This window comes from Sparus aurata, chromosome 5 (genome assembly GCF_900880675.1).
Source record: "Sparus aurata chromosome 5, fSpaAur1.1, whole genome shotgun sequence".
Taxonomy (NCBI): Eukaryota; Metazoa; Chordata; class Actinopteri; order Spariformes; family Sparidae; genus Sparus; species Sparus aurata.
This window is the reverse complement of record NC_044191.1, coordinates 28,473,873-28,489,839: the sequence shown is the minus strand read 5'-3', so window position 1 is coordinate 28,489,839 and position 15,967 is coordinate 28,473,873. Positions and strand designations below refer to the sequence as shown.

Here is a 15,967-nt window from a genome sequence, read left to right as displayed (position 1 = left end):
AGAGATAGGCTATATTCACATGAAACACAATTAGTAAACTAATAAATACAATAAGGTCCCTGCAAAAAATCCAAGAATTTAACGATATTTGCCTTTCGAAATTTGCATTCTAACAAAAAAGTAAAAATCCTCCCTCATTACGTCAGAAAATATGGAGCAACCCAACCACCCAGAGGATTGCTGACCTAAAAAAAAGGGTCTTCACCGAGCTCCGAGGGTTACTGCGTTATTCTCTCTAAGAGAGCTTTTGTGCCATTCAAAAAAATCTGAAACAAGTATTGAACAATTTACAGGTGTAGTGAACGTGTATGCGTTGTGCCTGCGTTTGTTCTTTTTTATGCTGTTTTGACACCTTTTAAAAAGGACAATGAAAGCACCACTAGTTCTCCCCGTCTCAGATACACACAATGACACACCTATGAAGCGACATGTTGGCGATGAACTGTACGTCATGTTCTCTTTAGTTCTTGGCCAAAATGAGAATTAGCGATAAACTACATGAAGAACCCTCACCCTCTGGAAATTAATTCAAAAAAAGACGTTAAATAGCCATAAACACCTGAATAATCAATTGAACTACTCAACAGACAGCAGGTCTTACCTTTATATATCCCCAGGACACAGAGAGCAGATAATTTGCTTCAGGCATTTTGACAAATCAACGAAATAGATCCAGGAGCAGGGAAGATACAGGTTTACAGCCAAAGTTCAAGTCAACAATTCAGATGGTGAAAGCACTAGATGCCGGAGAAACGAAAACAGTCAGCGGCTCTTGACAGTAAAAAGCCCTCAAACCGAAGAGGCTCGATGTGAATCTGCCGAAGCGAGTCCATAATTGAAGCATCGCGTTCCTGCCCTACGAATATCCACAGAAACGAGCCCATGTTCCAGGGAGCAGAGCGGAGAGTCAGACTCTGAGAGAGCAGCGGTGGAACGAGGCTCCCCAAAGATCCGATGAGAGCATATCGTGACCGCACACACTGTCATACACACTGAAATCCACACACACACACACACACACACACACGGATACAGACACACGCTGCTGAGGTCGTGAATAATTGATGATGATGCGGATGCTTGGTAGATGCCAAAGCCACCAGGACGGCAAAAAAATGTTTCTGTCAACAGCTTCCAAACAGGGCTGGCTGCCTGCTTCTCTGTGTGTGTGTGTGTGTGTGTGTGTGTGTGTGTTTGTGTGTGACCCAAGCTCCCATGTGAAGAGCACAGGCTGCTTCCCTCACTATGTCACACAACAGCAGCAAATCAGGGCCCAGATACGGAAGAAGTGTGAGCTCATCATCACCTCTGATTGGCTTGGATTGGAGCAGAGTTGAGGTCACCTGCTGTGTGATTGGCTGGAACCTAACTCAGTGGAAAATCTACCCCTTCCCTTTCCTTCCATTCCTGCAGTGCAGCGGGATGTGACTTTGTGCGCGTACGTGCACATACAGTACATACACATGCAATATAGCGCGCGTGCGTACGTGCTTACGTGTCGGCTGACCCGACCTTCTGTGCAGTGTTGTGTAAAAAAGCACAGGCTACCTCATCCAACACAGTACAATACTGGAAAACTGAGGTCAGCTTTCATGCCAGTATTCATGCGAGATGAGTCACGGTAACATCGCTCATGAGGTGATGTAAATACACGGAAAACAATTGATCTCGCAGATAGAGTGAGCGTCACAGTGATCTGAAGTGGGCTCGGTAAGACAGAGACTGAAAGCAGTGTGTCCACACAGGCTGGTGTGTGTGTGTGTGTGTGTGTGTTACCAAGCTCAAGAGGTTCTCTGATCAGTAATAGTACGAGTGTTCCCTTTATACAATATACTATACTGAAAACAACATGTAATGGTGTACGTAAGAATGAGTTATACAACATGACAGGCCGCCATTTCTATTGCTGCTAACTCAACACTCGAAACCATCGAAACAGACCTGAAACCAAAAATCGACAATCACGGGGAATGAAAAACACTAACTTACAAACAAAACTAGAATGGCACTCAGTAGAGCGCATACCTCCACCAAGACCCTACAGTCCTCTGTAATTCAATCAAGCCAAATTCAATGTCAAACATGAAAGCCCTGCATCCAAATCCAAACAAAATGTAGGCTCAACAGATTAAGGATCTGCATCTCACTCGTAGATACATTGCCATCAATATTCTTGCATTTTTTCCCGGAGAAATTAACAAAAAAGTTGCCCTATCTTACAACGTTAAAGACAGTGAGAAAACCATTTCCCGGATCTGTTCCTTTATCTGGATCCCCACCAAACTCTAATACGGTCTATTTGTGGCCCAGACCCATCCTCCATTCAAGTTTCATGGAAATCCGTTCAGTATTTTTTCCATAATCCTGCTGACAAACCAACCAACAAACCAACAAATAAAAACGGGTAATAACATAACCTCCTTGGTGGAGGTGATATAGCTTAAAAATGGCAGTGGGGAGTGAGATGATGTGACCTGAGAATCAAGACGAGTGAGACGGGATGTCTGAGATCAACTAATTATGAGAATGTTCTTTGTATGGACGGACAGCGAGCTTAGATTTTGTTTACTGCCAACTGAAATGTCTATTGAAGTCAAGAGTTAAAAAAAAGTTAAGAATTGACAGCTGGATGAGCCAAGTCTATTTATTCAGCTCAATTCAGGGAAACTCAAGGTGCTTTATATTAAAGTGACATTAGATTACACACACACTAACTCGTAATAAGCCTGAGAAAACAGAAAGGTTTTCAGTTTAATTCTGCGTGTGGACACAGCTGTGACGGACCTCTCGTCTTCAGGTAGCGTGCTCCAGAGAACAAGACCAAAGTAGCTCAAAGCCTTTTGGTCACAAGTCTTCATCATGTCTACCTCTTCTTTGATCAAATACCTCCTGATTTAAATCAAGAGTATGGCACTTTAAGCCCATTTCATTTTGGCAATGTTGTTGACAACACTTGAGAACTTCTGTATAAAAATCTCGCTTATGTTTGTTGAATAATGGATGGATTTTGAAGCTTTCGCAGCACAGCTTCACTTATGAGGCGAGGAGGTTTCAATCATCTTCCTCTCGCTTGTGTATGCGAGCGCACATGTGCACTTGCATGTGTCGTGTGGCCTGCGACGGTCCGGTGGCTACAAGGATTGAAAAGGGACCAAACCTGTCTCTGCTTACTTTACACCCAACCTCTACAGCCAGCCGGGCGCTGTGAGTAATTTACAGCTACACTGGAGCAGATGAGACAACAGGCTCACTGAGATCCAGCAGCCTTGATTGACTCAGAGCCAAGCAGGCCGCCACAGGCCCACCACACACACACACACACACACACACACACACACACACACACACACACACACACACACACACACACACACACACACACACACACACACAGTTTACTCCCTGCAGAGGCATATACACAAATATAAAGCCCACCGACACCTTTCCTGTCCACACACTCTCCCTCTCTCCTTCAGACAGATATAGTACACACACATATTGATAGCTTGGCCGGGAGGTGTGAACACAAACTATTGGGTAAAAATTGGAAAGTGTCACACGGAGCTCAGTTGTGGCTTGTGTGTAATTTGTTCTTCGGCAGAGTGACCAAAAATAGCCATTCCCTGCTGTATATAGCCCGCGACACCTCCACGTCTCTGTTGCATTTGTGTCTTTTTTTTTTCCCTTTCTCACGTCGCACATTTATTCTGGTGGCAGACGCCCCCTCTGTACAGAACACAGGGACAGCGGGAACACTCTAATTGGCTCAACTGTTTTCAATGAATGTGCCGGCGACTGGTCATTCATGATCAAAACAAAATGTGCAAAAAATCCCAATTATTGGAATCAGGGTGTTTTTTTTTTTTGAGAGAGAGAGATTGCAGATAAATACGTTCATTTAAAAAAGGGGCTATTTACGGGCTGGTGATGAATAAGAATCAGGTGTTCGTAATACTCAAGTAAAATACCTCAAAAATTCTACTTTAACGAACTACAAGGAACTTTTAACTGGTTGTGAAACAGCCTCGATTTTATACTGATCCCTCTGTTTGACCAACACAAGCAAACGCTATTTCTGTCCAATTATATACCTGTCACAGGTCAGGTTCCGACTTGGTTGGCACAAAAAACATTTTTTTCTTCGCGTCACCCTTTTTATCTTTTGTCCAAAGGGGCCAATTCCCCCGTTGTAGCTTTAAGTACAGTACTTGATTAATAACAGTAATTGTACATTGCTACACTGGCTTTTCAAAATGTTGACAAAAATTTGGCCTCATTGATTATTACGTTTCTGTATCTGCCCAAACAAACATTAGTAAGACGGTCTCATTACGGCTAAACCCTTAATGATAAGGAGCAACGCACAAACAAATAACAATAACAAAAAAAAAGAATAATGGAAAGACAGAGATAAAAAGATGAAAGCAAAGAGCCATTATTCTTTTCAACCTAACCTTCTCGGTTCAAAAAATCCAAAAGAAAAAACCTTCCAGAAGCTTGTTGAGTTATTGGAGAATGACTTTGACTCGCATGTGAAGGACGGAGGAGCTTTTTCTAACCGAATGACCAATTCAGGGAAGTCTCCTGGCTGAATTAGATCTCACTTCTGAGGACATAGCAACACATAAAGTAACTAAAATAAAAAGCATCCACAAAAAAGACCAGAATGCAACTTTAACACGCCTCACTTTTTTAAATGCTGATATTCCAAACAGATTACTTTTGCAGGGCATGCCACCAGAATAAACAGAGCAAATACTGCTTAAAGTGATTACTGATCCTTCAATTTATCAGAGAAATGTAAATCACTAAATTTAGAGAGACATGGGACAGCAAGGGTATGAAGTATTGTAATATCGACTAAAGCTGTCACACACATGTAGTGGAGGGATGTTGTGGATGTCTAAGTTATGGCAGATGGGACATGGCTAGACATTTACCCTACCAAGACTACACTGGACGCCACCATCAAATATCTGCACAGGAAAATGGACAGTGTTTCACAAATAATGACAACAGTAAAATAAGGATATATGATAATGTCTGTGTGGGGCATGCACCTTATAACCACCCTCCAAACACACCTGCAGTGACAGAGCAGTGCAAGCCTTTAAAGATGGGCTAAGCAGTGTGAAAATGTGCCACTCCCTAAGGAAAAATGATCCAGATACCTGTTCAGCCAATCGCAAAACTCCTTATCGAGAATCTGCCCTGCTGAAACAATGGTGTCATGAACATCTGCTCGAGCCAGGGTTCAACAGAGGCTGCCAAAAAATCTGGATCGAGACGTTCAAAACGCTGAGAAGTCTTTGCTCCCGGAGATCTTTGGGAGAAACTACACTTTTGACAATTTTATAGAGTAATCTCAGGAAATGATCAGAGCATGAAAAAGCATGCTGATCATAGTTGAGAAGGCACACACTGTTCCTTAGACAGAGCCAGAGGAAGACCAGCTGCTGATTCACAGAAAACACCTTCACCCACACAAGGGGAAATATAAGCACAGGAGCATCCTGAGCTAGAACCACTGGATAAAGCCAATAATCCAACAAAGCAAAGATTATGATCACTATGACTCTCCACATAATGTGTTTCATAGTGAACTGAAAATAAGCAGTGTTCGTACAGTGTGTTTGGGCTAGTGTGAGATCCTTCAGGCACACAGTATGTCACCTTGGTTGACTTGCGGTTACAGCAGCCCTTGGGCTTAATATAGGAACAAAGGGAATCCTTATATTAAGAGGTGACGTGCGTTCTTTTCCCAGGTTATGTCAGAATCTGATAAGGGTCATTACTCAGGGATGTTTGAAGGAGAAAGAGCTGCGCTGCTTCAACAAAGCAAACCCAGAACAGCAGCTGTGGGTACACAACGCTGCTGCTGCTAAAGCTCCAGCACACGTGATGATTTTCATAAATCATGACATTCACAGTGGATGAGCCGCGGATTGTTGTTCAGTTTCGTTCCATTTTATTATCTCTTTTTTTAAATCTCAATCAATTGAGATTCATCAATTCCTTCATTGATGAATTCATATGTTCAGTGTTGATAAATGAAAGTCTGAAGGATACAGACATAATGTAATGGCTCTGTGAGGGAGACGTAGTGATTGTGTGTGTCTGTGTGTGTGTGTGTGTGTGTGTGTTGCTGGAGTGAAGCTGGTTGGGTCCGTGGCTGTTGCCATGACAACCAGAGATAGCTGTGCTGGTGAGCGATGGTGAGAGCGCAGTGCATTTTACATGTACAGTTAAAAAAAAATAAAAAAATAAATATGTTTTCACTTTTAAATGAGGTCGGTGACCTGGTCACGCATGCCATCACGGTAACTTCAGCGGGCGAGGAGTGCATCTGTGTAATTCCTTTGTCTGTCCGTCCTCCCCGCCTCTCATCTTGGTCCATCCCCTCCTCGTGTGACATCACAGTGTGTGACATCACCAGAGCCCAGAGCTGATCAGCATTCAGAGCGGCATAGCAGCCTCCCTCCACACACACACACACACAAACACACAGGAGGCGACTGAGCATGCTCACTGCACAACTCCCTGCCTGCATGACGATGCTATCACTAACACACATAGACAATACAACACAAAGAGTCCAACGTACGCTGTGATGCCTGACTGCTGAAAAAGGCATCAAAACGCAAAAATCATACCGCTCACATGACGACCAATAACGATACCTGACGCTGAAATAGCAGATACTACGGGATGATACATACTTGACAAATGAACAGCCTTGATTCAGGCAAAGGAGCAGGTCAAGTAATAGTACAGAGCTGCAATGACTAATTGACAAGTTGTCAACTATCAAATCAATGGACAACTATTTTGATAATTGCGATAAAAGAAAAAGTTCTCTGGTTCCTGGTGAGTAAGGTGGATATTTTCTGCTGTATTTACACCTCTGCAAGTGTAAATTCATCTTTGGGTTGTGGACAGAACGAGACATTCTAGCACTGCAGGAAATCAACATTTTTCAGTCCAAACAACCGATGAATCGAGACAATAATCAACAGTTTAATCGTCAGCAACGATCATTCGTTGTAGCCCTAAACTGCACTTAACTTGTTTTACCTCTACTGTTTTCCTCAAGGACACTGTTTTTCCCTTTACCTCTTAAACACATTATACCTTGTATGTTTTGTTTATCTAATTAATATCTAAAGCGCTCGTCTTTATTCTGATAAAACTGTGCCCAGCGTGTGACCCTGACCTGGGGAACCCACTGGTTGTTACGGGCTGTACTTGGAGCAATCTCTGGCACAAGAATAAAGTGTGATGTGATATTTTTTTAGCAGAAATTAGACAAATACACGAGGTAATACAAAGAGTTTTTGCAGTGTACAGCAGTTAAGAGAAGTGTAGAATTTACCAAAAGATTTCTCTGTGACTTTATGATTTTTCATTTATTTATGAAAGTACAGCTGTGCAGTGGGTGTAGAAGGAACTCCAGCAATAAATGTCACACTCAAACCAAAGTTTAGCAGCACATCCTGTTCACATCAGCCACAGGAACACACACACACACATATACACACGCATACAGTGAATCCTGGGTAGCAGCTTCTGCACATTTCAGTTTCACAACATTTCACATTTCAGTTTCTAGAAAATGTACACGATGCATTCATTTAGAGAGATAAACCCAAAAGCTCAATCAACAGATGCTTACAGATGTTGGCCTCCAGGATTACACTACTATAAGATGAAAGTCTCAGCAAGTTAAACTTTTTTGGGTTGTTCTTACCTTGTTTGAGGCCATCTCACTGACTGAGTGTCTCGTCTGCAGCGTCTCCAGCTGGTCCAGACACCAGTCCAGCTCCTCCAGGGTCTCGGTGGCCAGTTTCTGGTAGGCCTCCTCTGCAGGGGCAAGACAGGAGGGCAAGGGGTCAGTAAGGGCCCGCTTCAAAGGGCTAGTGGACGGTCCAGGCCCGGGGTCTCCCACCCCACATACAGCTAAGCTGGGATACCCCGAGTAGACACATGGGTGACTCTTCATACTGGACAGGTGAGCCAGCTGTGCGGGCCTGGGAGGAGGGCCTTGTTGTCCTGTATCCTAACCCACAGATGAGCGGTCACAGGTCAGCTGTGGCAAAAGCTTGGAGAAAAAGAAACCTCCACTGCACTACAGTTCAAAACGCTGGACTCTTCCTGTTTCAGAGCAAGTCAGATACAATCCCAGGGGGAACAGGTGCAGGTGATGGGTGGCAAACAGCCACCCTGAGTCAGTTCTGGGTGCCCAAACGGACGTTAAATCACAGCAGAGAATTCAGAGGGATTCCACAGAGCAAAAAACTTAAATCTCACACAAACAGTCTCACTATCTCCCATACAGGCACACGTATATCACAGTCAGCGATCTAGGTGTATAAGGTTTAAGCTGTCATTCATAAGAGAGATGTAATTCCAGTCATGTAGCAGGATGAACAGCAGTCTGCTTAGCAGGCCCATGTCTGCCATAGGAGGGATGGAGGGAAGACAGGGACGGTGGAAAAGAGGATCCAGAGAGAGGCTCAGAACCAGCCAAGATCCATGTCAATACTGTCCGGCTCGGAACAAACACCAGATTGTTCACGGCATCCTGACATGGTTGACGGATAAAAAGACATCTCACGGCCACACGCACGGACGCAAAACAGACACACACATGCATACACACACACACACTCACTCACACCAGACGAAATGCTAACCATAACACATTATGATATTGTCTCCTCAGCCTCTCTGCCAATAAAAACATCCATGGTATCCGGGAAAGCAAAGGGTATAATCCGGTGATGTGTGTGTGCTGGATAGTGTTTCCTATAGACGCTGTGTGTGTGTGTGTGCGCGCGTGTGCGTGTGTGTGTATAGGGGATGGGCTGCTATTTCTTCGGCGTCCCTGGTAGCCAAACGTGCTGCTCTCCCCAAGCTGTACCTAAAGCCTGAGAGGACTGCACTGTGGATGGGGAAGGGAGAGCGACAAAACGCGGGCTGGAGTGATGGAGGAGTGGAGCCAGAGCTGGGAGCTCCCTATACAGTGCTGTGTGTGCATGCATGCTAATATGTGTTCAGCATACAAACACACCGAAGCAGAGAGGTAAACAAATAGATGTCTGACGTCGATATGGTAAAGATGGTGGAACTGCTGGCGTCACGAGCCCGATATCAAAGCGTCCTCCAGTGTCTTTTCATTTGAAACCGAAGACATGACCCTCTCAAAGTCAGCCTGTGTTAACAGAAAATGTCACCTTGTCAGAAGCCAATTAATATTGATGGCCTGACTAATTTGGGAAAGCACAGGCATTTAATACTATGTGATCTGTGGTCTGGGAGGGGAGCCGTAATTCAATTACAAAGACGGAGAAACAGTGGCAGATTAAAATACACGAGGACCAAATTTAATCACATGATGCCATATCAGATTAACATTTCAGTTAGCATTTAAACTACATAGAAACACTGTGTTGTCTTGACTTAGGCTGGAGTGACTCAAAGAAAAATCTGATTATTCCATTTATCTTCCATTTTGGGACAATTCATTTTTAAATGTTGCAAAGTTTACAGCATGTGTAGTATGAACTGATGAATTATAATGTTATGTCGTTCACACCATTTGTGTTTCCATGCAGGACCACTGACCGTCTCTCCACCTCTTTTGTCACCTCCTATTCTCAACAATTCCCACCTTCTCCCGCTTCATTGTCTTTGACAAATCTCCCCCTCCCTCCTCCCATTACTCCCCTTCCTCTCCCACACTCTTCGTTTCCTCCGCTGATCTCTGAACATCCTTCCTCCTCCCCTCTTTTGTCTCCTTTCTGTCTCTCTCCTCCATTCTTTTCTCCCAGTCTCCCTCTCTCTCTCTCTCTCTCTCTCTCTCTCTCTCTCGCTCTCCCTGGTGTGGTGTCAGTGGCTAGGGCGCTACTCTTTCTGACAGCAACTGCACTGACGTCAATGACATTCTTCTCATGCTTAGTGCGACATCAGACACCGGCGCTCGGAGAGGCCACTCTGCTGCACAGACGCAGGGCTGCAGCCAAACTATGTACCGGAACAGCTCGACAGTGAAGTCGGACTGTGAGCGGGAGAAGATGAGGAGGAGGAGACAGAGGAGGAGGAAGAGGAAGAGGAAGAGGGAGAGGAGGAAGAATGAAAAGGGGGGGAGGCTGAACTACTAATAAATTGCACAGATATGGCATCAATTGTTCAGATATTTCATATATGATCAAATTTCTTCATGCATCAGAACAAATGCTTAGATGTTCAGCAGCATTCATGACTTTTCAACATTTTACAAAATAAATGTGCAAGATACTGTCTATGGACTACATTCTACTAAACACTAGATGCTGCTTCTTTTTCCCTATTTAATAATGTTCAGCTTCCACTTAATTCATTCCTCATCCTTGTGTTGTTCTATACAAAGGTTGCTGTCCCTCCACAAAAAAACAGTTGCATTAAGCACTGTTGAGGGACTTTAGCGTGAGTATGTGTAAAAGGAAATACTTTATACAATGAAAATATCTGTATCTATTTACAACATTCACACTTCCCTGTTTGGATAGAGAAATAACTGTCTGTCATCTCTTGAATAGCTTTGAGGAGGACAAAGCCTTAAATGCCTTAAGCCTTGTTGTTTTCATATAAAGCACAAGATACAATATTAAGAATGGGGGAAACAGTCGAGTAGTATCTTTATATCCATAACATGAACAAAGTTTGAAAGTTTAAGAAAAAGTCACACTGCATTAATTGGGATTGAGTATATATGATTTTAAATGCTAAATGAATATTCTCGTACTATATTAAACATTTTGCACATTAAAGTTTGTTTACAGGTATTGAGGAGTGTTACTGCGTGTGTGTGGAAAAAAATAGAATTAAACATTTTGTCAAAACACTGCCACCTACATTACCCACAATGCAACAAAGTGACATCACTGGAGGCAATCCAGCAGATTACATGCAGTTTCCTCCGGAGTCACAAAAGTTTTTTTTTACCACTTTCTTCCACACATGCAGTGTTGCAGTTTGTCCCCGTGTTTGCTCTGCTGAAACTCTCTCTTATGCTTTAACAAGCACAGGTCACATAAATAGTGATAACTTGTTTTAAGATTAGACGATTCAAAAATAATTGCCTCTGTGCGAACAGTGATTAAGTGACAGATGACAAGAAAAAAGCAAGAGACGATGACAATGGGACGAGGACTGATGGGGAAGTAGAGAAAGAAGCCTTGAATGCAGCTCTTCATTAATTCACTGCCACCCTCTCACTAATTTACTGAGTTACTATTATGCCTACTTCCTTTATTAATTCAGGTATTCTTTATCTGCGAGATGACTTAGTCACCGCCTCATTACAAGTAGTCAATACTAAAACAATCATGCTCATGACTCATAGATGTCACCAGTTTATGGCTGTGCACCAGTATGATTGTGTTCTAAATATAGCACAATGCCACCAGTTCTTCATGTTTAAACAGGTTAGTATCGGGTATTGGTTTCTTTTTTGCACTTAAGATATGTTTTTACCCTCCTCAGGACATGCATTACTGTGTGTGTGTTTACGCGATTCCCCTGGTGCACATGATCTAAGGATAATTTCACTAAACAACACAGTTATTTATTAACGCCGGAGGTTAAACGGTCTCTCCTGCAAACAACAGTTAGGTTACAGCCATCGATACTGCTAAAAAAGCAAAGCGTCTGTCAAGGACAAGTCTATTCTGGCCATCTGACTAGACTGTCTGTGTCATGTCCTCCTCACAACAAAAACTCTTAAAGTAGGCCACAGAGGCTGGCTGTGCAGCTGACACTGTCCGTCTACTGGCAACAGCACGTCAGGACTACAGGGCAATCCATTAATAAAGTATTGATAAGTCTGTGTTTATGGATAAATAGTTAACACATGGAAGGCACTGAGCAGGCTGCATATTGGCTAAACAAAAACTAAACACACATACAGAGATAATATAAGTGAAAGACATTGATTTACCTCAAAACAATACGTTTACCCAAAAATGAAAATAACATCTTTACGAGCTGTATGCAGTATGTTTAGGAGAATGCTGCAACTTCATTTTGCTGCGGAGCTTGAGAAATGTTTTCATTTTTTTGTGAACTTAGCCTTTATGTTTTTTTAGCAAGACAACTGGAAAAAAATACTCATTACAAGGCAGCTAATTATATCGTTTTTTCCCTTTCATCAGTTATTTTCATCCGGTGAACAAATTCTCCACAAAATATGTGGTCCATATTTGTATTCTGACCGCGTTGGATACCATGTTCATGTTCTTTGGCTCCCTGCAAAGCGTGTCTGTGTTTGCCAGCCTCCCATCACCGGCATACTGACAACTTACAATAGAATAAAAACAGCACTACAGCAACACCAACGTCAAATCGGGTTCAATCTGTTTACTGCCAATATTCAACCTTTAAGTCCCTTTACGAAGCATGAATGAAATTTTTAGCAGATATAAGAACATTTTAAGTATTTATCAACAATTATAGTCTACAACAAAGACATAGTTCAGTATTACAACTATACTGTCATAAACAAGCCTAAACCAGCCTTCACTTACGTGTGCCCACATGAGAGTTACAGCTGTTGCCAACTAAATAAATAAAACCTTAAAATTAATAAAAAGAAAGTTGTTTTTATAGATGACTTATTCTTAGACCACACACACACACATACACACACACACACACACACACACACAAGCCATTATGCTGCATACTACATACCTGTAAAGGTGGTCTTGGTGATGGGTGGTGGCGGGTTGCACATGGGTGATCTCCTGTCACGGGAGAAACAAACACACAAATTGAGATATTTCCTTCCCAATCGGGAATGTGCCTCAAAACGTTGTATATAATTCTCATCTACTATTTAATAAGGACGCACAATTATTCCTTCACCTATGTAAAAAGCACTGTAACAGAGGGAACCATTACAAACTATAGCTTCTGTTGTTGTAGTACTCAATCTGAACAGCAGAGGGCGAGCAAAGCCAGACTGTGAGTGAGCACTGGACGCAGTATGGCTTCAATCACTTGTTCAGAGGAACATCTTAGTCATAAAGTGTTCAAACATTGTGATATGCTGGCATGCTGTCCGTACTGCAGTCACTCCTCCCACTACGACAGATTTCCAAAGCTTGGCAACTTACTTGTTGGATGCTCTGTCTTGCTGTAGATTAGTTAATGCACCAAAGTTGTTTCGTACAGTTCTCAAGCTGGCAAGAACCTGAGGGGGGAAACGTGATCGATTAGGACGGGGTCGCACAGGAGTCATCCGTGTATGTGAATGGAAAACGTGAAGACAATACAAACCTGTGCAAATGGCGTTACAATCATATCGTCACCATGACTGGAAGACACAAAGAGAGCGGCCTTAACGTCAGATACAGATGTACAGTACATTGGCATTTGACAACAGAGGAGAGTGATCATGATCGGAGAAGGTCAACGGGGGGGGGGGGGGAGGAGAGTGTGGGGCTTCACATTAGATTAGTTTCAGCGTCCCTGATGCACTCCATCACAGTGACATGTTTACTCATCACATCAGCTACCAGCTGAGGCCCGCTTCACAATGTGTAACAGTTTCCGGAGCAGTTAAGTGTTTCACTGAGAGAAGTGAGGGGACACGTGGAGGTGAAGCAAGATATCCTCACAGCGAGGAGACTGTAAGCCCCTGCAAGACATGACGCTCACACACTCATCCTTCCCCTCCCTTTCAATCCCTCCCCTGAACCACATATAAATATATATATATATATATATATATATATATATATATATATATATATATATATATATATATATATATATATATATATATATATATATATATATATATATATATATATATATATATCCTTGAGGCAATCATTATCATTTTTTTAATTAACTTTTATTTAACTTGTGGAAAAGTCAGCGGAGCACGTTTCTGAGTTGGCTTCACTGATTGCCCACATGGCTCCTGGAGTAGGTGCAGCCTGGCTTAAGGGCACGTTCGTCGGCATTGTTGAGGAAAGCGGAGGGGCATTACTCATCCAGTTCCAGCTAAAAAGAATCTAAAACATTAAAAACTTTGAGTCAGAATCCCATTGACCTCCAAGCTACTTTCGTGACTGTGAGCACTGTCAACATTTACCCAGGTGACGAGAGCGTAGACCACATCCACGTCACGCACGCACCCACCGGGCACGTGAGCCAACGTGCCTGCCGTGAAAGTGGAAAGAGACGCTGGCATGTCATGTGCTCGTGTTGCAAGACAAACAGAAGGTACTGAGGGTAAAGATGACTGGCTTGATTCTCTTATAGAATGACGGAAATAATCTTTGCAGAGAGATAAGAGAGGGGCGAGAAAATGTGCCTATTTGAGGCACAAACTGGCTGTCCTAGCTCTGTTTTGATGATGTCTGTAAAATGATCAGAAAGAAAGCTGGCAAGACAAGTTATCTCCTGCTCTCGAGCTTCCTTGCACGTGCAAACTCCAGGGGAAAAAAAAAAGATATGATTAGGCATAAAAGATTAATGAATACTTGTAACAATGGTTTTTAACATGGTAACTGGATAGTGGGCGGAGGTCAAGGAAGGGTCATTGGTGTAATACTCGAGAGCAGTAAGGAGGAAGTCTAAGGTTACTGTAGGACATTATTTTTCATCCTTTTGTCTATTCGTCTTTCCGTCAGGCGGGATTGAAATGCTATGTTTTCAGTCAATATTTTTTTTTTTTTCCCAGTAGCACTAAGTGTGCAGCACATGTAACCGGATAGCCGCCGTTGTGTGGGAAATGAGAAATGCGCTTTCAGCATATACACTGAGCCTGAAGATGCCAGCTAGTTTGTGCGGAGTGCGTTCTAACACAGTTATCGGGGCAATAAGGAGTAACTGCTATAAAAGATCGCATAATTACAGAAGGTAAAAACAGACTAAATGCGAGGTAAGAGTCCATCCCATTGTCCTGGGAAAATATCAGAGTCACATAACCCGTGCTTATGGACGTTTTGTGACCGACCACCCTGTTTATGCTACTGGATATGCCTAAGAATAGATGTGACACCACACAATCAGCTGTTGGTCATGCACACCCTCCTACCGGGACGGAAGCTATCGGCGTGGCAGCTTTAATATCTGGTCAGTCATGACACTGAGGAGTGGCTCAGAGAGGCCGAAACAAGAAGAACACTTTCAGCACAATAGGAAGCATTTGGGTGTTTCTTCCTTATAAAGGTTCAGGCGAAGGCAAAAGACACCATACACTCACATGTCACTGGCGATGGAGGAGTTTCGGGACATAGACTTGGGCGAGAGGTCGTAGTCGCTGTCGGAGCGGTAGAGGAACGACTCTCTCCGTTGGCTGTGGACAAAATTGGCCTGCAGGATGAGGCCTGAGCCCGGGCTGGCCATCGGGTCCAGGGGGCTGCGACCTGATGACGTGCCATTGTCCACATCGAAACTGCATATGGTGAGAAGCAGAGGGAGAAAGACAAAAGTATCAGAATATTGATCATGTACAGTTAATTCCAATCGGCATAGAAGATAGAAATAATTTGCGAGTTTAAACATTATTTTGATGATATCTGACGGGTAAAGAAAACGCCTGTGATGAGGCCTCAACAATCAACTGAGGCTGATAATCAGTCTATCCCTACAACAGAGATCCTCCAGACTGTAAATCATACTCATCAGAATGAGGGAACATGACTGTTTGGTGCAGACCCCAGCCACGACGACATCGTCATTCTTTTAAAAGTATTTTTCAGTGAAAACTAAATGCAAAAATGACCATTCCCACTAATATAATGACTAGCACGCCATTAAAATATCAGTCAAATTACTGTTGTTCAGCTCTGTGATCACGCTAAACTCACAGATGACACTCCAAGAGTATAAATACTAATATGCAGATGAACAGCCAACATTCATTTGTGTCATTAGTCAAAAAGTTGAGGTGATCAAGTTTCCTCGAACTCAA

The 15,967-nt window shown here is 42.9% G+C and overlaps 1 protein-coding gene across 6 annotated transcripts in view; it reads right to left on the bottom strand.

Annotated features, from left to right (window-relative positions):
• pde4d (phosphodiesterase 4D, cAMP-specific) overlaps positions 1–15,967 on the bottom strand; it is a 141,404-nt gene that overhangs the window by 10,156 nt on the left and 115,281 nt on the right. For 4 of the 6 annotated variants that reach the window (XM_030417584.1, XM_030417585.1, XM_030417586.1 and 1 more), the window contains exons 2-6: positions 15,257–15,448; positions 13,318–13,354; positions 13,155–13,231; positions 12,730–12,782; positions 7,748–7,860 (exon numbers count right to left, since the gene is read on the bottom strand). In XM_030417584.1, coding sequence (XP_030273444.1) covers positions 7,748–7,860; positions 12,730–12,782; positions 13,155–13,231; positions 13,318–13,354; positions 15,257–15,448 — 472 coding nt within the window. Of the gene's footprint in view, positions 1–601; positions 1,174–7,747; positions 7,939–9,012; positions 9,043–12,729; positions 12,783–13,154; positions 13,232–13,317; positions 13,355–15,256; positions 15,449–15,967 lie in introns of those variants that run through there. The other 2 variants (XM_030417589.1, XM_030417588.1) reach the window with 2 other exon arrangements.